Source organism: Poecile atricapillus, chromosome Z (assembly GCF_030490865.1).
Source record: "Poecile atricapillus isolate bPoeAtr1 chromosome Z, bPoeAtr1.hap1, whole genome shotgun sequence".
In the NCBI taxonomy this organism is placed as follows: domain Eukaryota; kingdom Metazoa; phylum Chordata; class Aves; order Passeriformes; family Paridae; genus Poecile; species Poecile atricapillus.
This window is the reverse complement of record NC_081289.1, coordinates 22,580,083-22,604,961: the sequence shown is the minus strand read 5'-3', so window position 1 is coordinate 22,604,961 and position 24,879 is coordinate 22,580,083. Positions and strand designations below refer to the sequence as shown.

Here is a 24,879-nt window from a genome sequence, read left to right as displayed (position 1 = left end):
GCCACAACAAATTACCTCATTGAGCACTTCCATGATTTCTTTGTCATAGCATTCCAGAAGCACCTCATAAGATTCCAAGTGTCTTGCATGCATCATAGCAGGTACACAGTCCCGTAGTGCACTAAACATATACTTATTAAAAAATAGCTAATATTAACAGACACATATGTCACCAGCACCTCAAATAGTGTTCAAAGCTAACAAAAATCAGAATCACTAGTCTTCTCATTTTTATTAAAAATGGACTTCATAAACCCTACTGAAATGTCCTGTCCTTTATCTGAGGTATCATTTCCTACTGACTTGAAGATCCTAATTATTAGCTATTTCATCAGAAATTATTTTCACTTTATTCATTTCAGTACTGTACAACCCTGGAAGAGATGTTTTTTATCAGGATTATCATGCCAAAGCATGATTCACATCTGCAGCAAGTACACAGTACTTCAGCAAGGGGATAAGAGACAAGGGGTGCAAAAAGCTACAGGACAACTATCCAACACAGAATCACTGAACACAGTGATATCTGCTTTAGAAATATGTAACCACAAAGAGGAACAAAGGCTTTTAATGTTCAAGTCTAGCAAGTGTTCATTTCAAATTAAGAGTGAAGAGAGGAACAACGAGACAGATGGACACAGAGTTGACAATAGCAACCCGAGATTTACCAGAAATCTAATAGGTAGATTTAAACCAAAGACTGCTTTTATATCCTCCAGAATGAGAAGAAAACTCTGACTCAGTAGTAATCAGGGATCTGCTTTTTGAGCTTTTCCTTTAAGAGCTTCAGTCTTAGGTTTATCATCTCTTAGTCTGAATCTGTCACAACAGTTAGTAAGTTGTAACATTATTACTTACATGTAGTCTAGCAGAATCCACTGCATTTTCATAGACATCATCTAAGTAGATTGGAAAGACGGCTCGATGCCAGTACAAGAAACAACAGTCACATTGTGCTCGAACTCTGGAAGAAAAGATGAATTGTTAGACACAGATTTGGAAGAAACCATTCTTCTAACACAGTGAGTGTGTTTAAACTAAAGGCAAGTGCATTTTGAGCCTAAGTTTTACACCATTATTTTAATGTTCCAGATGCACTGACCTTCAGAAGAAAGTTCTTTATTAAAGAATTTATCTTTTTTCTTTATTAGCCTTTTATAAATAAAAGGTGACAGCTTTAAAGAAAAGGTTAACTCAGTCTCTGAAAGACTTAAGTCTTAAATTACAGCAAAGTCCTAAATAACTTTTCTTATTACATGCAATTAGTACCCTAGAGACCAAACATACAGTCTCAGTTTCTCCTGAGTCAACAGAGAAACAGGCCTGTCCTGATACAACTTCTCTACATTTATCCAAGGATTTTATCAGGAGTCAGCCACTAAAGGTGTTCATCCCTCTCTGTAAAAGCTACTTGGAACAGCCATATTGACCTGGTTTTCAAATGGCCAACGTGATGTATCTTGAGTGCGCACTGTAACTACAGCAGCAGTAAAACCTGGTGTCACACGTGAACTAGCAGCCCAATCTCCCAAACAGACTGGTACTAACTCAGAAATTTTGGGGTTGGGTTAAGGGGAACACTTCAGCTTATCATAAAACCAAGTCACCCAGGAAAGTGACAGAATTTCTAAATAATCACCCATCAGGTGAAATATGACTTGCCAAAGACAAGCAAGCGTCAGGCTTAACTCTGGAACTCATTCTGTCCATCCCTGCTCTACAACACATGTAAAAATCACCACCAGCATGCAGAGACCAGATTTTGCCATTCACACAATGAGCTCCCCCAAGACACTACTCTGCCTTCTATATACTGCTGTCACTGCTTACCTCTCTGTAAGTTCACTGATCAAGTCCAGTTTTTTCAGAACTAACTGAAGGGGAATAAGTTCTTCATCTTTAAATGTTTTCTGCAGAAATGAAGGAAAAAAAAAAGCCAAACTAAAACATGAGATCACAAGCTGATATTTTTCATAAGACACTCCAGCAAACAAATGAAGGGCTGGAACAACCATGGCACTTACCATCTGTGTTCCCACACTCAGTGCAAGGGACACGATCAGCCGCCTCTGTTTTGTACTTGGCCCATCGAGGGTGTTCTCAGCCAACACCAAAGCAGAGAGGACATCCAGGCGTTGCTCACTGTACTTTTTATCAGAAATTACCCTTTTCTTGATGACAAAAAGACACAGAAATTCAGGGGAAAGTTGTCTAAGCCCAAAGGCAATAGCTTACTACTTCTTCCCAAAGCTTGTGGACTTGTCACAAATTGAGTATTTCTGCAAACAAGTTATGTTTTGTGAACAGTTACCTGAATCCAGATCCACTCTGCCAATTCAGTGATATTACCTGTCTGTACTCTTGGAATATGTGCAGCCAACATGAACATAGGTTAAGTCACACTAATGGATCCTTCTATTTACCAGTATTTGCCTTTTTACATATTTTCTGATAAGTAGTCAAAATATCAAGAACTGCTCGCACCAGCGCTCTTTTCAATATCCTTCAATACAAAAGTTTAAGCATATTTCTATTCATTTAAAAATAATTGTAATGTAATTACAGATATAATTTGAGAAGTTCATTAAAGTAATCTATCTATATATATACAGGAAGTGTTTGAAGATGCAGTTTTTTTTAGTGACTTTGAAGTTTGGAACCTCTTCAGCTCATGCTACTCCTGCTACATAGATATATATCTGTATATAAATTTTTTATAAGTACAACTATTTTTTTGCTTACCCTAGAAAATATAGAGATGGCAGATACATAAATTGAGATTACAGCCAAATAAAAAGGAAGTTTAATAGCTGCACCAGTAACAGTAGCATACATGCTTCGTAATTCTGCTGGTGGATGTGGTGAAAGAATAAAACCAATCAGTAATACATCAGAACAGCCATACTAAAGTCTCATTTTCCCCTTTGCTCTGAATTCTGAAATTCAAGGTTGTACAAGCAAAAGAAGCCATTTTATCCCACAGTGAAACAGAGAACTTATGCCCACAGTATGCTCCTGTAAGTCATCATGTACTGCTATTTTTCCAAGAAGACAAAGATTTAAATAACAGCCTGTTTGCTTAGACCTGCAACAGATTGCTTTATGAATGTGCATCAGAAAAGCGGTAAGCAAAGGCCACTTGGTGAAAAATCACTAGAAATAAAATGTAAAAAGAACACAGGAAGATGATGACAAGAGTTGCAGCAGTTTAGAGGAAGAGAGGAACCATTCTTGGTCAAAAAATAGGTAACCATCTATGCTGTATTGTTTTCTAGGAAAAAGCTTGGAATTACTGGAAAGCTTATATATCTCTGGATTATGATACAGCATTACACTACAGATTTTGAAAAAAATGCAAAAAATACTTTAATTTAAACTCAGTATTTTAAAAAAAACTTAATTAGGGATGTTAATTACTAGAACTTGGATTACATACCTTGGCCACAGAGATAGAGTGAAGGGCCTGATACTGCAGATGCTGAGTGATGTGTGTCACAGAGTCTGCCACAACCATGCTTCTTCGGTAAAACATATGTTCTATTGCCTGAAGTCAATCCCAAAACTCATTAGTTCACATAGTCACCAAAATTGCTGCCTTTAGAATCTGCCTTTATGCTGTGTGACTCATCCACACTGCAAATACAGACTCTTTCCATTTTGTAATGTGCTGTTACTAGCAGTTACAATTAACCCTTAGAAACCAAGAAAATCAAACTATTCAGGAGCATTAAAAACTTTCAGGACTGATCTAAGTTTTGGGGTTTTTTTGTTTGGGTTTTTTCAGTTTTGTTCACCACTGCTTTCTGAAGTTCTCCTGAAAGGGTATCTTCCTTTTGGAAAAGATACCAGGAGAAATGTGAAATCTGGGGAGGAACAAATCTCTCACACACCAGCATATACCAGGAATCACCCAATTGGAAAGCAGCTTGGAAGGACAGGAGCTGGGGGGTCCTGGTGGACAGCAGGTTGAGTGCAAGGCAGCAATGTGCCCTTGTCTCAGAGAAGGCCAATGGCAGCTTTGGCTCCAGTGGACAACGCTTTGCTGGCAGCTCAAGGGAGGTGGCCCTTCCCCCTGCTCAGCACTGGTGAGGCCACATCTGGAGTCCTGGGTCCATTTCTGGGCTCCTCAGAACAAGAGAGACATGGATATACTGGAGAGTCCAGCCAAGGGCCATGAAGATAATTCACAGACTGGAGCATCTCGTATGGGAGGAAAGGCTGGGAGAGTTGTGACTGTTCAGCCAGACAAGAGAAGGCCTGGGATCTTATCATTGTATATAAATACTTGGAGGGACAGTGCAAAGAAGATGGAGCCAGGCTCTTGTCAGAGGTGCCCAGTAACAGAACAAGGGGCAATGAGAACAAAATGAAACACAGGGGTTTCCCTCTGAACATCAGGAAACACTTTCTTACTATGAGGGTAACCAAGCACTGTCACAGCCTGGTTGCCTAGAAAGGTTGTGGAGCCTCTACCCACAGAGATCTCAAAAGTCATCTTGACACAGTTCTGGACAACTGGCTCCAGGTGTCTGATTCAGCAGGCACAGGCTGGACCAATGATCTCCAGAGATCCCTTCCAACCTCAACCATTCTGTGACATCAACTAAGGAAGCCAGTTAGAAGCTATGAAAAACAACCCCAAAACAAACACACACACCAACCCAGTCCTAGCCTTCCAAATCTACTCTCTAACCAAACTGCTCTCACACCAGAAGCCACACATGCAATAACACTTCTCATCACAGTTTTGGTTTTTTAAAATATGGGATGTTTGGTCAATGTTCTCTGTAATTCCTACATGAAATAAATGATTTTCATCCAGTGACCTACCTTCAGAAGTTCCACAAGTCTGCACAAGGCTTTTACTGAGGTTTTGGTCATAGGTTTTTGCATTGACATGTAAAGATTCATTGTAGTTTTAATGATGGTGCTAAGACTGTATGCGTAAAGAAAACCCTACAATAGAATGAATCCAAGGGGAAGAAAAATGAATAATCAATATTTCCACGTGTCAATAAAATAAGTGCTCTCTGTTTTGTTCCATACATGACAGACAGCTAACCTTTGCCCCTTCAAAACAGAGAGCCCACCACTTCACTACACTAAGTAAGCCTGGGATCCCAAAGCTGAATGAGACTCTTTTATTAGCAGACACTATGAAATTGCCTATGATTCATTAGACCATCTGATTAACCTCTTCTAAAGTCATTCCAATTAAACACAGGTTAGTGAGTTAAATAACCACAGTGCCTAATGATTCCAATCTAATGTAAACCAACCCATCAAACAATTCCCATCTCGCCAAGAAACATCCCATCACAAAAACATCTTAACCTTCCAGATTCTGTGGAACAAATACACTGACAGTATTTACAGTTTTACACTTTCTAAATAGAGATGTCCATCCCACAATAAAGATACCAATCATTTCTACATCAATATATGCTAAGCTTTTAAATACAATGTTAATTATATACAAGATGACAAAAAATTATTAAACTTACTTCAAAGAAAAAGTGGTAACAATAAAAAAAGAGAAAAAGAGACTAGGAAAAGACAGCAAGTGGTGTAGGAAACTCAATTCAGTATGAAGCAAATTTTTAAGACCACTACAACTAATTCAAATGTAAAAACCACAGATCCTAGTACATGCCTATCTTTAGCTAAAGAAGATTCATGATCATGATTCTTTCACACACCTATTCTCATCAAATTTCTGTCAGGTAGATACTCAAAAAAACTAACAAAAAAATAAATTCAGAAATAAGATGCATCTTACATTAAGACTACATGCTGTTAGTAGGTCAAAAGAAAACCAGCTGTCTTGGAACGTAGTAAGATTCTTGCAAAGTACCATCACTAGGCAAAGCACAATAAACAACACAAAACCTTTACTGGGAGTATGTACTGTCCTAAATAAAACTAAATAGACACTGGTTCAGTCCACTCTAAATACCTCATGACTCAAAAGGAAAGAAACCCCAAACCTTTACTACAGAGAAGACGAAGCTTTCTTGATTTCCTCTGTCAAGAAAAGAATCCAAAATTCTAGCCACTGAATATTTAGTCAGATTCCCTTTCCCCACATCCTTTACCAAAACACCTTTTACAGAATTTCTTGGAAGTGTACTGGGCATTAAAAGCTTTATAAGAACTCCGAAACTGTGAAATAACACACCAATAATCACAGAACTCCTGTGATTTCTTTTTATGTTCAACAACTTGCACCAAAACATCAGTTTGCTGCATCACCACATTAAAAGATTGCACACCTGGATGAAGACGTTGCAGCGGTTAGAAAGATCTTCAGAAAACTTCGTTGTGCGTTGCTCCTTGGACAAGATAGATTCCATTTTTGTCATCCACGAGCTCACAAAAACATAATATGACTGCATATCTCTGGGGAAGGAAAGAGAGAATGTTGCTCACTTCAAATAAGAATATTGTGAAGATTTTCTTATTTCTTTCCAAAACTTTGAATCTTGCAAGGGAAATATTTTAAACCTTCAGTCCCCAAAATAATAATTCACCTCCCCAGAAGTATCAAAGCCCTATACTCATTTACATTTTAATTCTCTATAGGTAAGGATTAGTTAGTCTGCCAATTATATCTGTATAATGAGTCAAAAATTATCTCCTTTTCAGGAGAACACACTGCTCTCTTAGCAGTGCATATACTACACTTCTTTAAATTAAAAGGCTAGATAAAATGGTTAGAAAATGCTTTTAAACACTAGACAGAAAAGTCCAACACTGGTGCTACTTTTTTTTATCCCCGTTTGAACTTCTGTTGCTTACACACACAAAAACAAATATAACTTGTCATTACATCAATGCCAGACTGGACTGCTCTTAAATAACATAATTCTACCAAAGTTTATCTGCTTGAATTACACTAGCTGTAATTAAATGGTTAAGTAGAGTTAAATAGAGAATTGTGACACTGTAATACAACTTCCAGCAGTTTTAGCAGGAAAGTATTTAGGTCATTGATCCTGTTACCAAAAATCACACTTTTAAAAAGAGTCCTCATATTTAGGGAACAGTCCAATTATTAAAGGCAGTGCTAAGATTTGTAAACAAGCAAAAAAGAAGTTATTTGCACAATTCAAATCAGCAGATGCAAAACCCGGATTCTACTACAACATCCTCAAAATTGTGTGTACAAAGTAGGGCAACAATACTGGGGAAGGAATATAAGGCCTGCAAGGGAGCTGAGGATGTTCAGCCTGCAGAAAAGGAGGCCCACACTTCACTGCTCTCTACAACTCCCTGAAAAGAGATTTTAGTAAGGTGGGGTCTGGTCTCTTCTCCCAAATAACAAGTGACAGGCCAAGAGAAAACAGCCTCAAGTTGTACAAGTGGAGGTTTAGATTGAATATTAGGAAAATTTCTTCACCAAACAGGCTGTCAAGCACTGGAACAGGCTGTCCAGGGAAGGGGTTGGGTCACCATTGCTGGAGGTATTTAAAAGACATGTGGATGTGGGCCTTGGGGACATGGTTTAGTGGTCAACTTGGCACTGCTGAGTTACAATTGGTGATCTCTCAGGACTTCTCCAACTTAAATGAGTCTATGTTTCTATGAAATTAATGTGAATACCAAGATGTTTTTCTGACCTTTTTCTTACTACCAAGACCAGAAGCAAAGAAGCAGTGCAATTATGCTCTACCTAGGAATTAAAGCCCAGGAAAGAATCAGGGCCAGGAAAAAGTGGATTAAAAAAGAAACAGGGCAGAAGTGAAAATAATCTGTCAGATAATCAGGCACAGAGCTGCTTTTTCTCCTTCCCTCCTCCCCTCCAATTCAGTTGTGCCAGTTTGTTTATGGGGTTGGAAGATAACGTGAAAAATTTAAGCTTTTACTGCCACTCCACAGACCTCAGTTTGTGCTTTCATGTTTTGTTCTGAAACATAAAAACCTTTGCCCTGTTATCTTCCTATGCAGGTCACTTGTTCTTAAGACTAACAGCTACAAATATTCCATCTCATCTTTAAGAATTTTAGAAGAGAAAGAAGTGAGATGTGCACTACATGCAAAACACAAAACAAGAGAGGCTTTTTTCAAATACAGATAATTTCAAAGACCATTAAACAAGCAATAAAAACAGTCACAAATAAAGAAATGCTTGCAAAGAAAGTATCATCACCAAGCAGAGGAAATCTCCACTATAAGCCTACTAGCAACTTACCTCCATAAACACATAGAAAGCAGAGAGCCCTAATAGAAAACAAAGCAGCCCAAGGTTACTAGACACTAGTTTAAAAAACAAAAGGGAATTTGAAAATATGGAAACAGATGTAACTGAAACAAATATTTAGAACTGCCAGGAACATTGTTATTTTGGTGTAATAATATATATTTTGCTGAAAGCATGACATGAAAAGCAGCTTTAGTTTTGACCAAAATTTTTGCAGCAACACTAACACAAACACGGCCACAGTGAACAAGTGACTAACAGCACTGAGAGACACCACACAACATGCTACACATGGAATGAAAAAGCCTGCATGCTTAGAAACTGTTTGACAAATAGCATCATGAGGCAGTATTTAGGAAGCATACTTGGTAAGTGACTGTGCCCTCTGCTGTAGAAAGTTCTCCCTTTGTGTTTTAACTGTATGAATACTTTTCTTGTCCAGTAGTTTGGCAGCAGCTGGAATCTTTTGAATCAGAAAGTTGTCAGCAAACCAGATAATGTTAGCTGTTAATGTAATGGCTGGTACCTGGGAAGAAAAAAAAAAAAAAGGAGGGGAAAATAGTACCAAGTAGCAATAAATACAATTAAGTGTTTATACAGTTCAGTTTATTTCTGTGCAATTGTTTTCCATAGAGTATTACATTGATGTTAAAAAAGTTTTCCTAGATGTTCACTAAGGACACCATGGGAAAAGTTATAACCACTCTCAGTGATTCTAAACAATATTAGAGAATTTAACAATTTCTTCATGCCATCCAATATGAAAACATCCCAGTCAACTTTGAACTTAGAGGACTTCCAAAACAAATGTTTATAGCCACGGTCAAAACCCACAGCATTTATTCAGCACCAGAGTATTTATAACTCAAACAGTTTTTGTCTTCAGTGCCCTATTAATCTTGAGAAGACTTTAATAAAAATGGCAAGTTTATTTTACCTTGCTGCTATTGAGTGCACATATTTTAGACCATCTTTAAAAGAAAATGGCAAGGGGGAGTTATAAAAAGTAGAAAATTCTTAACTCTGTTTTCAGACTCTTTTTTTTTCCCCCAAGTCTGTGCTGCAGTATGCAATTCAGGAAATTATCTACTTCATTACTGAAAGAGAGAAGAATGAAGTATTCACCTTTTTACAGACATCCAACAATGACTTATAAAATTTCTTGTCTACAGTCCGAAAAATCTGAAAATGCAGTACAAAGAGGCCGCAGATGCCCACATATTTATCTCTCTGGTCAATTTCTGAAGGTTCACCTGAAAAAAAAATACATCTCTGCAAATTTTACTCCTACACAAACAATATAAACAATTTTAGAAACAGTGAAGCTGGCAGGAAAACATGAGCTTGTATTACCAAGTTTGGCTTCGACGTTTGCAAAAGCTGTACGAAGAGTATGAGCAAATTCTTCAGCAAATGTGCTGTTCTTTGACACTGACACTCCACCATTTAAAGAATCAAATTGTTGCTCTATACAGGCCTGAGTAAAAAGGGGGGAAAATATCAATATATCAAGATAATGCCATGAGTTTTGGACATCAAAAGAGTACTGGTTTTCAAGAGAATACTGGAAGAGCACACTGATTTAAGACTAACCTAAAGTAAGCCTTAACCTTCTATGACATACAAATTCTTGACTATACTTACATTTTTAAGTATAAAACCAGAAAATATTAAAACTGTCTTACACTTGACATTCAAACCCCCATTTTATTTATTTTCCCATTTCCTCTAAGGAGTATTGTTAAAGAAACCATTTCATGAGCTAGTGCTAAGAAACTAGATGCGTATTTTTATTATCACATTATATAGTATGTTACTATCTTTTAAGCAAGACTATCACACAAGTTGCTTGTAGAATGTGGCTCATGACCTTGCAGCATAAAATCACACACTACTGCTGGCAGTTTAATAAAGCTCCCAAAACCCCACGACAGTCTGAAAATAGAAAGACATTTCATACTTTCCAAAGATATTAGAAAAGTCTTTATTGGAACTGCAGCTAATATTTTTAATGATTTTTTGTTAGGAAGAGGCATTTCCAGGACAGGAGGAGAAAATTCCACCCAAATCCTATTGATGTCTCAAACCCACAATGAAATCTTTGCACTTATACAGTATTAGGGAAATATAACATGAAAAATGGATAGCTGGTAGCAATGTCCTTTGAAAGAATAAGCCAAACTGTGATTAATTATTTACCTATTGTTCCCCTTTTGAAGGCTTTTATAGAACAAGCCCTTTTACCCTTATGCCATTTAAGATGTAATGGCACAACCTGAGCAACTGCCTCAGATTTAAACAGGTTCAACAACATTATCCTCTGCCCACCATGCCACAACATCCCACTCCAATGTCTGTAGTACACACTTTTCTGAAGAGATGGCTTCTTGTATGAACACATTTAATTTTACTGTATTGAAAATATAATAAAATCCTTCTCATCCATCTGTGCCCCTGCATGTTTCAGAGGTATGTCCCACCACAGTGGGCTCTAATGGCAGCAACCTGTCTCGTATACAAGGAACAACAGGTCACACTCAGCATATTTTAAAGAACACTGAGGAAGCTAATTAATTTTCAGCTAAAGAAAAGACCTGTGCTATGTAAAGCTACTCACTATTATCTGGACAAAAGCAGATTTCTGATAATACACAGTCCTAATGCCAAGCTGTCTGTGTTTCTCTAGTTCAGCACAACAGTCAGCATTTACTGCTACCATTCAAAGCTTGGCACAGTTCAAGCAGATGAGAAGACCAAGAGAGGATCTTACAACAGAGCCTTTTTTCTCCCAGGCACAGATGCAAGAGCCAAATTCACACATCACTGTAACCGGAACAAAAACAAAATACAAACAAACAAACCAATCATTCTGCAAAGAGGGCTGCTTTCATGTGAGCTTCCTCCATCATACTGGGGAATATTAAGTTCATTACCTGAAATATCATTCCATCAAGTAACTGGCATTCCAGTTTTAACAGCAGTTTTTCAAAAGGCTTTAGTTTATCTTCTTGAATCCCAAACTTAGAAGGGTTGTGATGGACAGATTTTAGCAGCCTGTAAGGGGTAGGTGTGGAACACACACATACATCACTCTTAAAATATAGTTACAGTTTTATCATATCCTGCACTATTTTGATAAGAGATTTTTATTCCCTCCTCATGCCCTTAACAGCAATTCCATAATTAGAAAAAAAAAACAGAAAAAAAAAACCCAAACGAAAAAACCCACAAAAAAACACCAAAGAAAAAACACCAAAAAAAAAACTCACATGAAAAAATACACTGGGTCTGTATAAATAATTTGCATTTGAGTAACTTCCATTTATTTGGGTTTTCAAGGATAGAGTTAATATTCCACTAATTCAGCTACCTTTCTAATTGTTGACTCTTCAGTTTTTATTTAAGATACCATCCCTTCTTAAGGCTGTACACCCATTCTCATGATCAATATAGACAAGGATAGTCTTAGCTCAGTTCTTCACACAGCTAAATTTTTTACTGAATATTCTTTAAACCCCACCAACTATTACACTGTTTGCCAAGATGCCTATCCTGCACTGCAAATGCAACATTCATACTCAAATACACAAAATATTTATTGGTGCCCTTAGAAGGACATTGTGGGAGCTTAGCCCTGTTTTTCACTGAAATTTCTGGAGAGATTACCAAAATCCATGTTCCTACACTGACTTTCTTGGAACATAGATGCATATACTTTTATCTTTTAGACTGTGGGAGTACTTTTCACATCAGAGACACACCTCTTGTACATGGTCCAGTGATCTTTCAGTGTGGCATGATTGTCAATTATTTCATCCAGAGTGATCAAGATAGTGAGCAACTCTCCTAGGTGCTCATACATTGCCTGTTTGTGAAGAAAAAAAAAAAAAATAAAAGACTGTAGTTACTAGAAAGTTTACTGCAGTCCTAAGTGGCACATAAAATATCAGTTCCATTCAATATATTTTCAACCCACAAGATATCAGCTAGAGAGTTAAACAGGAGAATTTGTGGTTTGGCAGCTTAAAGACGCAAGACACAAGGCACATTAAAGGGGTGTCTGCACACAAGCTAAATTCTTTGATCCATCTTGACACTGAAGACACAATTTTAAAACTTGTCTGTATGCAGAGGCACACATTGCAATAAGGGAGCATGCAAACACTTTGTTGCTAAGAAATTTAGACTATGACAGACATGGAGACACCAGGCCTTCCCATATAAAGGCCAGAAAAAGCTGATTAATAAAATAAAACATTTAAATTTAAAGCTGTACTCAAAAGACACTTTCAAGGTGCTTTTCTCAGGATTAATCATGAAGACCTATATATATTAACATAAGCAAAAGAGTTCCAAATCATTCCCACCTGAAAATGAACTCCAGATGTCTCTATAATTTTAGGTGCATTCCTGTAAATAAAATCAATATTTTAATGTCTTTTTAATCCTTAGAACAGATCATACTTGTCAGTTCTGTATTCACGGTACGTTCTCTGTTTCCTGGGGTACATTTTTCTTCATTAACATAGTAACTTCAGGAAACAAAAGAACCTTAATACCTGATTAAAAGTATAGGCTATGTGAAACCTGAATGCTCTGATCAAATTTAATACTATATTTTTGAAGATACAGCACATGACTAGTTGAAAGCACCAAGTGTAATCAATGCACATGTGTGTCAGCAACTCACAATTCAGTTATGCAAATAGACTTAACACACACAGAGGATAAAATCACTTTGTATTTAATCAAGCCATGTCCAAGCTACACATCCAGCACCACACAAGGAAGTCTGCTGTGTGCTGTGGTATAAGCCAAAAATAAAAGCAACAAATAGAACTGAGAAGAATGATGCTATCTTATTGGGGGAAGAGGAAGCAATCAAGAGTCCTGCAGAGGTATTCAAACCTAACTTCAACAATCCAATTCAGAACTAAAGCTTCCTCACAGTTTTCAAAGGAGCTAAACCAAACAGCCCTTACTAAGATAAACTTCAGGTGTTAAAAACATGGCTGTTCCATGAAGAATATATGCCATGAAGAATAATGTAAGATTTACATTTTCAAAATAGACTGTAGAAATAGACTGTAGAAATTATCTGGTTTTTAAGCTAGATATCAACCAACAGGGAGAGCCTCTCGAACAGGGCAAGGATGAAGAATCAGCAATATTTCTCAAACATAAAGACTAAAAATGATGATAACATCCTTGCATCTCATTACATACAAGCACTATTTTTTCTGAAAATAAAACAAAACCATTTCCATAACCATTTATGAAGCCCAAATTTGCATGGCAAAGCATTCTATCTCTAGACAACAATATTCAAAAAATGACCATGCCTTAAATAGAAAAACAGAATAGACAGAATAGAATAAATACATATAACTCTACATAATAACAATACAACATTTTAGGGAATATTTACTTGTTGCTGGTATACAGAACAGCCAGCTGATGCACTACATTCACCACCACTTCATAACATCGGGTAACAAAGCAAGACAGCTCCTGAAATACAAGAAAATATAATGCATATAAAGGTATAGATCCTCCTCATACTCAAGTTGCCATTACACCAAAAACACTGAACATAAACTACAGAATATGCAGCCAAAGCTCCAGCTACATCCCTAACCCAAGTCAGTGGACAGATCTAGAGAAGGATGGAAAACATCCTACTAACAGCTCTGAGACAGCATCTAGGACTAAGCTAAGAAACTGCCAAACACAAGCCTCCAGTACAACTCTGACAATGTATACTATTGGTTCAATTTATCAAAGACAGCAAGAAGTGACTTGACAACAGAGCCCAAGTATTTTCAAGGATAATATCCCTGGTAGCAGAGGCTGTGCTTCTTCCCCACTGGATTTAAGAGTCTCTCTGGATGCTGGTAATAGCCAAATTCAAATTAGAAATTACCACAGAAGCCTGTACCTACAGTAAGAGTTTTAAGCCACAGAACACTGCTTTAAAACAAACGAAGACAATGTCCTTGAAAGGTTTGCCTGATGAAGGCAGAACTTAGGCTTGGTTATGTAACACAAAATGAGTATGAACATGTCAACTCTGACCATGTAAAGTAGTATCTTAATTTCTATAATGTATTGTAACACAGTATTCCTTGAACAACAGGACAAATTAATTTGAGTTTCCCATAACCGCAGTAATATCTGCTCATTAATTTACTTTACAAATCCCATCAGGGAAGGGTGTGATGAGTCTAGCCAGTCTGCACACAGATGGCTTTATAACAGACAGCCCACACTGGCTGAACAGTCAGCTTGCCAGGAGACTGGCTAATAGATGAATTCTGTCTTCCTCTCCATCAAAAATAGATCTTATTTGGGCTTCTGCCTTCTATTAGTCACCAGTTTTCACTGTAATGTTTAAAGTAATGTTTCACAAACATTACTTCTTATACTTGTACTGCTCTAACAAATGCAGCTGAAATAAGCCAACAGATTCTAGAGGAATGGATTAATAGACAGCTGAGATCATGTTTCATGGGGGGGTAGCACCAGCTGCCATTTTAAAATTTCTGGCAAGTAGTCCAATTCAACAGCACACGAATATTAGCAGCTACATAACACAGACAAGACTGTAATTTTAAACTAATATTTCAGAGTGCTATTTAGATGTTTTTAAAATCTTTTTGACCTAGCAAATTTGAGGCTACTGCATCTAGCTAATCCAGAAAGCCCAGAACAGCCAATAAACCATGAGCTCTATGAAAGCAACTTTTCACCTGTCATATTTTTTTTGTCATGTCAACTTCGTATTTTCACGACACCCCTGGGATTATGCTTATAACACTGACCAGAACAGAATTTCCTAATCTAGGGATCTAGAACACTGAATGGATTTAGGCGAATCCAACTGCTGATAAAGAACAAACTTCATAAGCAAAACAGAGAATGAAGGATGAAACCTACAAAGTTGATAAAACAGAGAGCTTGGAAAATGGGAAAGAAAACCTGAGAGATCCTAACAATTCACTGCACTGCAGCATGGTAAAGGAAGTTGAGAAATTACTTCCTACAGCATTTGTCTTGTCATGACACAGTAAATGATTAGTGCCATGCTGCAGAATCAGAACGGGAATTTTATGTCTTGTTAAACCAGAATCTGTTTAAACATTCTGGAAGCTTCCTCTACATTCTCTATTTCACCACAGCTACTTCATTACAAGCAATATTGCATAAAAATAGAAACATTTTTGGGAATGGGACAGTCACTTAAGTTATATGAAGGGCAAAAAAACTGCACAATAGCCTGAAACCCAAGAGCACAGGAAATCCTCAAAATAAAAACAGATCCTGTTTTCATGCAAAGGATCTTGAACAACCAAAGTGTATAAAAAAAAGTGTTCTTCCAAAAATGTTTGAAGGAGACATGAGCAATTTTTTTCAGGTACATACTTTGATTTTGCTTTCTTCTACCAGCTAAAAAAAACCCAGCATATAAAACAGCTAACCCATTTCCAATGTTCAATGAACACTAAAACTTGCTAACCAAACTCATAAAAACAACTATCTTTACATCAGATGAAAGCAAGCTCAATTTATCTTCTCCTACTGAAATCTTTCATAGTAAATTCTAATTCCTTCTCTCACTAGACTTCCAGAGAGAAGCATAAAAGAATCCCCAGACAATGTGTGATACGTCAGCTGGTTGTGACAGGTCTGCAGGCAAAACATAGTAACATATCAAATGACTGCTATGTCTTTCAGCAAAATGAAAACAGGATATGGCAGGCTGTTAAATCCATTTTGCAAGTAAAATTAAGATTTTAATTGCCGTCAAACAATCAAAACATACTCTACCTGCAAGAAAGAAACAAATCTTCCCATCTGTATTTGGCAATCTCCCTCCACCATGCTGGAATCTGTGGCTTGAAAGAGAAATATTTGTCAACGCTTTCTAAAGCCTGTGCTGTAATTGTTAAGCTAACATTGAAGCTTGCCCTCCAAGCCATTTATCTGTCATACTACTACAGTGCACTGTTACAAGTGTATTGATAGAGTCTCAAAACCTAATTTTGCTTTCCTAAGGTGAACTTATTTTTGGAGTTTCTTTTTCATTAAAAATTACATGGTTTATAAATTAGATACAAAGCTGGGAAAAGTCTCCTTCATCTGAAAAAAAAGAATAAACCCCATAATTCTTTAAAGGCATATGTATTATGTAACTTCATATGCTTCCATTTTAAAGAAATTTGCATGAAAATACTAGGTATTTATATTGCAAGAAATATCCAGATGTTTTTTACTGAAAGAATATACTACATGATTAACCAGAAATAATTAATTTTCTTTTTCCTACATATCCTTCTGCACAAAAGATCAGGTTTACCACCATAGCTTCACAGCATTATCTGTATGACACAGAAATATAATATTTACATCAGCCATGCCAAACTGTTTCAGTCATCTGGAGCAGCTTGAACATCACTTGACAAAATACTGTCTTTTCAATGTCACAACAGGTAGACTCTATGGACTTGAGATTTTTCTTCTGGGTCACTCTGAGCTAGAAAAGCTCACTTAAAATTGTAAGTTTACCTGCCTTAGAAATGCAAGTCTTCTTGCTACAAAAAATACATTCTTTTACAGCTTTCAGAGATTAAAGGAGTCTCCATACTTCTCTAACACAGAGCTCTGGGACAGGATACTGAACATTGCATTGGTTCACCTTCACACATTCTATGTGACCTTTAATCTCCTTAATTTATGCCCCAAAAAAACCCTATTCAACTAGCTGAAGTTCCCAGACTAGTCCTAGCCACTGCAAAGACAAGATGGGGAAAAAAAATTTCTTTACAAAAATGGAAAAAGCCAGCATAGTATTTGTTTAAAACAAATTTCAACCATCCTTGAGGCAGTAACTTTGCCAGTTGTTTAAAGTAAGCAAGCCTGCTGTTATCAAAGAAAAGGCTACAAGTAGGGATATGGAAATAGAGAACATAATTTCTGCATTCCTATCTAACCCTCAGAAAGCTGACCTCTCAGGTCCTGCCATTTCCAATCATTCCTTGCACAACACCCATCAGGAACAAAGTGCTGCTGTAACTATTATAATAATCTGCTATACTCTTTTTCACGCTGGAGACATGGAAAATTCTGAGGGATCTCCTAGTATCATTTTGGCAGCCTATGACTTTAAAATATTTAAAACCATATCTGATAAGACATGCAAGTCTGCTAAGAAAAAAAGAAAAAAACTCAGACACACACCAAAAAACATCCCACATAACAAGTTAACAAATCCCCCACTTTTCCATGCTCCTTAACCACAAAAGTTATCTTATATTGCATTTAAAAGAATGAGAAACAGTCCCAAGTTCAAAGATTTCACATTCCCTGATACTTCTGTCACACTCTTACATCTCTTATGACCAAGATCTGTGCTTATTCCCACACTAGCATCCCTTAAGGTGGAAGCTTAAGGCCAGTCATTCAGGAGTTAGCAGTTTAACGCCAAGACAAAAATCAGCTTTCACCTAAAGCAGTGTTTCATGATTTGTGAACTGACTTACAATTACTTGTGCCCATCTTATGCCACAGTCTAAGCATGGAGTGTGAGTTACCTGCACTGGAAGGTGACATCAACACACTCCAACTTGTCTTGGAATACCAATTGCGTAAGTGAAGAGGGCAGGACTTTGGTCATTTATTAATGGTTTCATTGTTTTACTACAATTAAATCACAGATTTATTGTTTTACTACAACCAATGTCAAATCTAGTCCCAAAAGGAAATAAGTTGGTTTAGGATGTGTTTACATACGAAAAACATTTCCAAATTCCATACCTTGCAAAATAGCTGGTACAGTAGACAAGTTATATGTAAGACATTTAATACAACATCAGCAGCTCACAGTCCATACATAATTAAGGCTGCAACAAAATTTCCTATTAATCTAAGAATACCTACTGCAGGGCTTTACAGCTAAACCTTACCATCTTAAGCTAACTCAGGACAGCTACAAGACACTAACATATACCCCTATAACAAAATTACAGTTATTGTAGCATTTAATATAACCTGAAGCAATAACACAAAACTACATACTTTTACAGTAAAGGGAGCTACTTACCTCCTTCTCCATAAAACAAGAGGCCATTATAAAATTTAGTTTCTGCCTAACAACAAAAGCAGAAATTTGTTTTTTAATAAATAGGATATATGTAATCAAGCTACAAAAATTATATAGACATATCTTGTTTCTTTATTGATAAAAATAAATCTATGTATCAGCTTGCCAAACTGCAAATCCTTTCATATTCAATAATAAAAGTCAGCTGAATTTACCTCATATTTTAACTTCTTGATTTCACAGCAAAGAGCAGCATACACAGTTATAACTTTGTTTAGAACCTAGACTCAAAGCAAGGAAAAAAATACACAGATTACAAACAAGTCACATTTAGAATAGGCTTGGATTGAGGTTGAGTAACTTCTTTCTTCCTTTAAGCATAAAGTGCTTACCTTGTTTTCTGTCTTTATGAGCTCCAGTAGGGAAGATTGTTCATATGGCAGAAGCTAAAATTAAAATAAAGAGCAAACCAAAAAAATCACAAAACAATCAAACAAAAAAAAATAATTTCAACTTCAGAAAACATTAGTCAAAAATACATTTAACCAAATGCAAAACCAGCACACCAACTAGGCAAGCATTCCTCCCCAGTTTAATCTCAAATACGGTCAGTAATAAGAGAGCCACAATTGCACATTACTGGCAACCTGCACTGCTGGAGTCCTTTGCTTTTCACCTTTACATAGGAATTCCTTTGCTTTCACTCTAGGTAGACAGGCAAATTACCAGGTATATTGCATAGCATTTACAACAGTTCACTTACAAAACCTGAAAAGCAAAAGTATGGTCATTATGGCATATATAGGAGAAAAACTGCTCAGGAAAACTAAAACATGAATTAATAATCCCAAATACCAGAAACAGGAAACAGAAAATACATCTGTACGCAGGCACTGACAATTTGTACTTAAGTCAGCCTGATTTTGACTAGTCCATAAACACGCAGTGCTATGATGGCCCTACACATAATTTATTCAAATTATTCAGACAGATGATTGCTTGAGAGTGCATCTTCAGCACAGACAAGTTTCATATGGCAACAAAAGCATTTTTAAATTATGTCTGCAAATTCAGTGAAGAGGAAAAGCTAATGCTCCACAGAGGACAGGGAATTTGTGGACAAGAAAACAGCCAATACTGTAGCAAAGCCATTAGGTCAAAATACAACCTATAAATACACACACAGTTTACTCTGCAGTTTTACAACTATTAGTGAGCTCTCCCGGAATCCCAGCCCCCAGATGAAAACACCGACAGTAACAGGGAAGAAGTCTGCTGAAACCAGCCTTCCCAACACATAAAGAATTAGAAATTCATTTAACTTCTGCTAGCATCCAAAGGACTAGAAAATAACAATATGGAAACTTCTTTTCATATGATATGCACCAATTTATTAATTACTTGATAATTAAAGTAGTATTGGATAGGTTTCTCAAACACAAAAGTCAAAATTATAAGAGCACAAATGCATCAAGCTTTTACTTCTGAGGTTTTGAAGGAAAGGACAAACTGGGAAAGCAACAGCTGCAATGTATATTAAATATATGATGACCTTTAAAGCAATGGGATCAAGATTGAAGTCCCAAACATCTCCAACAGAGTCATCCAAAGCATCTTCAATTCTCTTCAGCTGAGATGTATATTCCTCAAGAAATTTTCCATAATTCTTCAACTGCACTTCAGCGTGAATTTCTGAGAATTGATAACATTTGTACAGTTTTACGGAAAATTCAATAAATTACAACATCAAAAAATTGCATTAAAAAACATTTAATCTGTTGATATTTAGCTTTAGTCCTGTATTCCTCATTTTGCTGTGGCATTTTTCTTTAATACAATGCAGATATAAGATAAAGTTCTTGCTTGTTTAATAACAATCCTATATCTTAATGTTGGTTTAAAAGAAATTCAAATACTACTTGACAAGTATCAAACACCTAAGCAGTATGCAGAAAAAAAAATTTTAAAGGTACATGTATTGTTAAAGTAAGACTTTAACAATCACATAAAGTGCTGAGTAAAGAGATTACTGTAGAAATTGTAACACAGCAGGTGACTCTACCCATCAGCTGAAACAGTACATATGCATTTATATAAGAACTTTGAGGCAATGGCTAATCACTTCAGCCTGAGTAGCAGTTGAATTTCCATCAATCCTCTTTCCATTCTCCCTGATACCTCTCAGTGAGTTATTTGAGCATTACATGGAAAGCTTATAGCTTTTAGTCATTCCCTCCCACTTTCAAATTCACCCCTCTCAGAGAGGCAGAATTTTTCTTCTGCTGGGCATTGAAATGCACAGCTCTCTTAGTGTCAGGGACAAGTAGGTTTAAAGGGACAGATAGGTTCAAAGGCTAACATTCAGCTGGTTAAACACCAGCAACAGTGGTTTCAATCAGCAAAGTAAATCTAAAGGCAAGCAATGCAAAAAAAAGTTTCACGCTTTCTATCCTGATCTTTTTTATTTTCCATATTAAGATGATCCCTATTCCTCCCCCAAATTATACACAATTACTGACTTAGCTGCACAATCTGAACCACAGGGTAAATTATTACAGTTCAAGGCTTCTACACTCAGGAAGTAGAATCCTTTTTCATGTGCAGACTAAAGTGTCTTCCCCATAATTAGATAACAAATATAACAGCTTGCGATCTTCTGCTATTTGTTGAAAATAGGATTATCTATAAAAAGTTAGAGAATGAAGGTCAGCTGAACAACTGAACTTTTCTTACACAAGAATTCAGCTGTCACATAGCTTTGTATGTGCCTTTTTCACATTTCAGCAAGTAGACTGGCCTAGAAAGTTAAAAATAATATATTCTTTTATGCTGCACATTCAACCTCTTCCTCATTGCAAACAACTGAGCCAAATGGTAGCTGATGGCTACTTCAGTGGGAGAGCACTGCTGAATCAATTATCATTGAAACATTTCTTGCAGAAAGAAAATACCTGACTGAGAAACTGCACCAAGCAGAAAGGGAGGAATGAATAAAGACAAATTGATAAGGAAAAGATGAAAAGCACTATGTACAGGGAGGTTGAGACTGAGAAGAAGAAATTACTGCAGTGAAGACCTGAATTAATTTGAAGATAGAACTTTGAAAGCAGAAGCAATGCTAACCATAAAGGCACACCGACTGCAAAGCCTACCCAAGGAGCACAGCACACTCTCCCCACATCAGTGGCATTAATGCCATTGAGTTCAAGCAGTACCTGAAGCTTAGACAGTGCACAGGCATTGTCAAGATCAGGAGACTGAATTTCACATAGGAGAAGAAGTGAACAAAACACTCCTCAGCAGCAGCACTACAGGCACTGATGTGCAGCCCTGAAGTTGTCTCATCGTACTATTCTACTCCATCAAATCCATCTCATCCTTCAGGTTCTTCCTAGGGCATCTTCTGTAAGCTCTGCTGCAGCAAACCAGTAAAACACTGATAGATGCACAGCCCTGCTGAACAGATTTTATCCAGCTACCACGTCAGTGCTTTACTGCTAGAAAATCTGGAGTAGGGGAGACATTATAGAGGAAAGCTCTGGTACTTCCCCAGTCAATATCTCCTCCCTTCACACAAAAGACAAACTACGCACAAAAAGGCTGTCAGTTACTGGGGCTTTTTAGGAAGAGCAGAAAAAACTTCAAAGTCATAGAAGAGTAGGAAATTGGCACTGCTGTTCAAATCAGTTCCCTATGAAACAAGAACATTGAGCATTTCTCAAACAAAACCTCACAAAAGCACTCTGCTAGAGATCCACAGACTGTCACCTTTCCGGCACACAAATTATGGATTTCAGTAACACTACAACTCATTAAATACTTCCAAATACTTAATTATTGATAGCCATCGATTTTCCACCTTGTACTGATAATCTATAAAATAAGAGACAGGAATAATTTCTCACTTACTTAGTGAGACAAGAGTGGAAGCTCTTAGCCAGCCAGAGATGGGCAGAGCTGCACAAATAAAAAATTACTTGGAGATGAGGGAAGCTTTCTAAGACACAGAACATTTTTCCTAAATAAACTGACCAATACAGAGAAAGAAAATGAAATCATAGGAAGCAGATATCATCCTTTTCTTCAAAGCAGCAGCCTACTTCATAAGGTATAACATGTTTAAAATAACATTTGATTTAGTTTCTTCTCAGGTGATAAAACTAAAGCATTATAGTTGGAACAGTGCAAGAGATCAACTCAGTAGCACAGATCCCTCATCTTAATCTAAACTTCTTCCATAAAATTGCAATATCACTCACTGGCAGCAGGACTTGCAAGTGCCATAGCCGTACCTATCTAGGACAGAGATATAACAAACCAGACTTGCTTAGTGTCTTATGCCCTCAATTGAGGAAGTTGTAACTGCCAAATATTAGTGATACAAAGTGAAAGTAGACAACAAGAACAAAAAATGCTTTTCAAGTCACAGGATTTTTCTTTGGCTTTTCTCGAGAACATTGTGTGCTGTTCTGAATGGAAGATCAGACTGTTTCTTCACCCTCGAGATGGTGATAACAGGGCATATTAAGTCATGTAAATTTTTTGGACTTGCACTTTATGTCCTGGTCAAACTAGTGGAGATGTAGCATTTTCAGTAAAAGCTACATTTTCCTTTCCATGACTAGAGAACTGATAAAAAGCTCTGCTCTGGACTTCCACTCAAGTCCAGACTAAACGAACATGGCATAAACAGTATCATCCCTTGGGATAACATTTCACATGAAACAGTTCGTCCGTGAGTGACATATTTTCACAGCAACACCTGGTACAATTAATTTGGCACAGTTCAATTTACAGTGTGTATTACAGTGTGACAACCATATAAGTTCCCTATTTAGAAACTAGGTCACCTCCACAGGCTGAGTAAAACGTGGAATTTGACAGACACACGAACCCACCGTGAGAGACTTCAGCATCGCAAGATCTTACTCCATTATATTTTAAAGGTGATACTGCAAGTGACCGCCCGCCTCCCGTGACAGCGAGCCTGTACCAATGAAAGCTGGGCACAACTAACTGCTCACAGCTTATCTTGATGGGACTTCTCTGGATAACCAAGGAAGCCACTGCAGAAATTTGTGAGCCACGAGGAATGTCCGGGAAGGAAAGAAACACGGTCCCCACGACAAGCCCGGTTCGTGAAAGGGAAGAGAGGGTGGCACAAGCAGCCTGGCCCCCCCCGCCGCACGGGGGGCACCGCGGGCGACTCCCCCGAGGAAGCAAAGGATGAAAGGGCTGGAAAAGCCACTCCCCCACCCCAAAACAACCCCGACAACTACGAAGAGGGTGGTGGGAGCAAAGGCGGTCACGACGGCCGCCCAGCCCCGCAGGCCTGGCTCCAGGGGGAGCAGGCTGGGCTGGGGCGCGGGGCAGGGTCCGCGGGGTACCCGGGGAGGGGGACTGCGCTCAGCCCCGCTGAGCTGACTGCTTCCTCCTCCCTCCCTCCCTCCCTTCCGTCGCCGGCGGGGATGCAGCGGGGCGGTCCGGGGGGAGCAGGGTCCGCTCAGCCCGCGCCTCCCCCCGCTCCGAGGCGGCTCCCGCCGCACGCCGCCGGCCCGGCCCCGCCCGGCCCGCCCTCCGCGGGCGCTCACTCTGAGAGCCGTCGTCGAGGCGGTCGAACTCCCAGTCCGGGGACAGCGTCTCCAGCGCCATCGCCACCGACCCCGGCAGCGGCCGCCCCTGACTCAGGCGCACGGGACTTCCTGCCCCGCGCCCGCGCCGCACGCCGGGAAATGGAGGCGGAGGGGGAGCCTGGGCTCCGCGGGAGGAGGCGGGACAGCGCTGGCGCCGCTCCGCCGCCCCTCCCTGCCGCCCTCCCTCCGCCCGCCGCGCCCGGGGGTCGGCGCCGGGCAGCGCTCGCGGCTGAGGGGCGGGGGAGGCCCCGCGGGGCGGGAGGCGCTGCCCGCGGTGGGACAGGGAGTTCGCTCCTTCCCCCTTTTCCTCCGACCCCCGGCAGCTTGAGCCGGTCGTGTGGGTGAGATGGGCCGGCTTCGCAGGCACCCGGGCTTCAGGAGCTTTCCTGCTTCTCCCCGGGGCTCGGTCCCAGCCCGGTCCCTGTGACACCGACTCCGTGTCTCTGCCAGGCCGCTGGCAGGAGGGAAAGCTCTGCCGCCCCAGCGCTTCCCCTCTCTGCTGCTGGGGGAACTGGCCCTGCCCCGGGACAGACTGGAGCTCAGGGACAGCTGCAAAGCGCCCGCTAATCATCCCCCTGTCACTCGTGGTCACAAGGGCCAAGAGGTACTTACCTACATGCCGGTTTTTTCTTTTTTCCCAGGGTCCTAGAGGGTGTCAAATCAGAATAAAAATAGAAGTACTTAGGATAGGGAGAGGAGGAGCCGTTCAGGGCCATTAACAGCCACCACAGCAATTTCATTAGCTCAGCAGAATCTGTAGCATCAGCAGAAAAAGAAATGGCTTTCAAAAGCAATATCACCAGGAGCATCAGCAATGTCAGTGGGGAAAGAGCAACAAAAATAGCAACCTGGATGAGAGATGTACCAGTAAGTGCCGGACCATCCATAAAAGCTAACTTGGCAACGCAACAATTCTGAAAATAGCACCCACTTTCTGGTTGCTTTAT

The 24,879-nt window shown here is 38.8% G+C and overlaps 1 protein-coding gene across 4 annotated transcripts in view; it reads right to left on the bottom strand.

The window, feature by feature from the left end:
• The window catches only part of LOC131593110 (WASH complex subunit 4), a 39,123-nt gene extending 15,100 nt beyond the window's left edge, over positions 1-24,023 (bottom strand). For 3 of the 4 annotated variants that reach the window (XM_058865319.1, XM_058865322.1, XM_058865320.1), the window contains exons 1-20: positions 23,891-24,023; positions 19,852-19,991; positions 18,692-18,745; positions 18,515-18,580; positions 18,300-18,345; positions 16,028-16,095; positions 13,629-13,711; positions 12,568-12,610; positions 11,962-12,065; positions 11,134-11,254; positions 9,554-9,677; positions 9,326-9,453; positions 8,566-8,726; positions 6,273-6,399; positions 4,831-4,956; positions 3,437-3,544; positions 2,025-2,171; positions 1,831-1,910; positions 859-964; positions 16-132 (exon numbers count right to left, since the gene is read on the bottom strand). In XM_058865319.1, the coding sequence (XP_058721302.1) occupies positions 16-132; positions 859-964; positions 1,831-1,910; positions 2,025-2,171; positions 3,437-3,544; positions 4,831-4,956; positions 6,273-6,399; positions 8,566-8,726; positions 9,326-9,453; positions 9,554-9,677; positions 11,134-11,254; positions 11,962-12,065; positions 12,568-12,610; positions 13,629-13,711; positions 16,028-16,095; positions 18,300-18,345; positions 18,515-18,580; positions 18,692-18,745; positions 19,852-19,991; positions 23,891-23,951 (2,010 nt within the window). In that variant the 5' untranslated portion in view covers positions 23,952-24,023. The remainder of the gene's footprint in view (positions 1-15; positions 133-858; positions 965-1,830; positions 1,911-2,024; positions 2,172-3,436; positions 3,545-4,830; positions 4,957-6,272; positions 6,400-8,565; positions 8,727-9,325; positions 9,454-9,553; positions 9,678-11,133; positions 11,255-11,961; positions 12,066-12,567; positions 12,611-13,628; positions 13,712-16,027; positions 16,096-18,299; positions 18,346-18,514; positions 18,581-18,691; positions 18,746-19,851; positions 19,992-23,890) is intronic. The other variant, XM_058865323.1, reaches the window with a different exon arrangement.
• Positions 24,024-24,879: the final 856 nt, after the last annotated feature.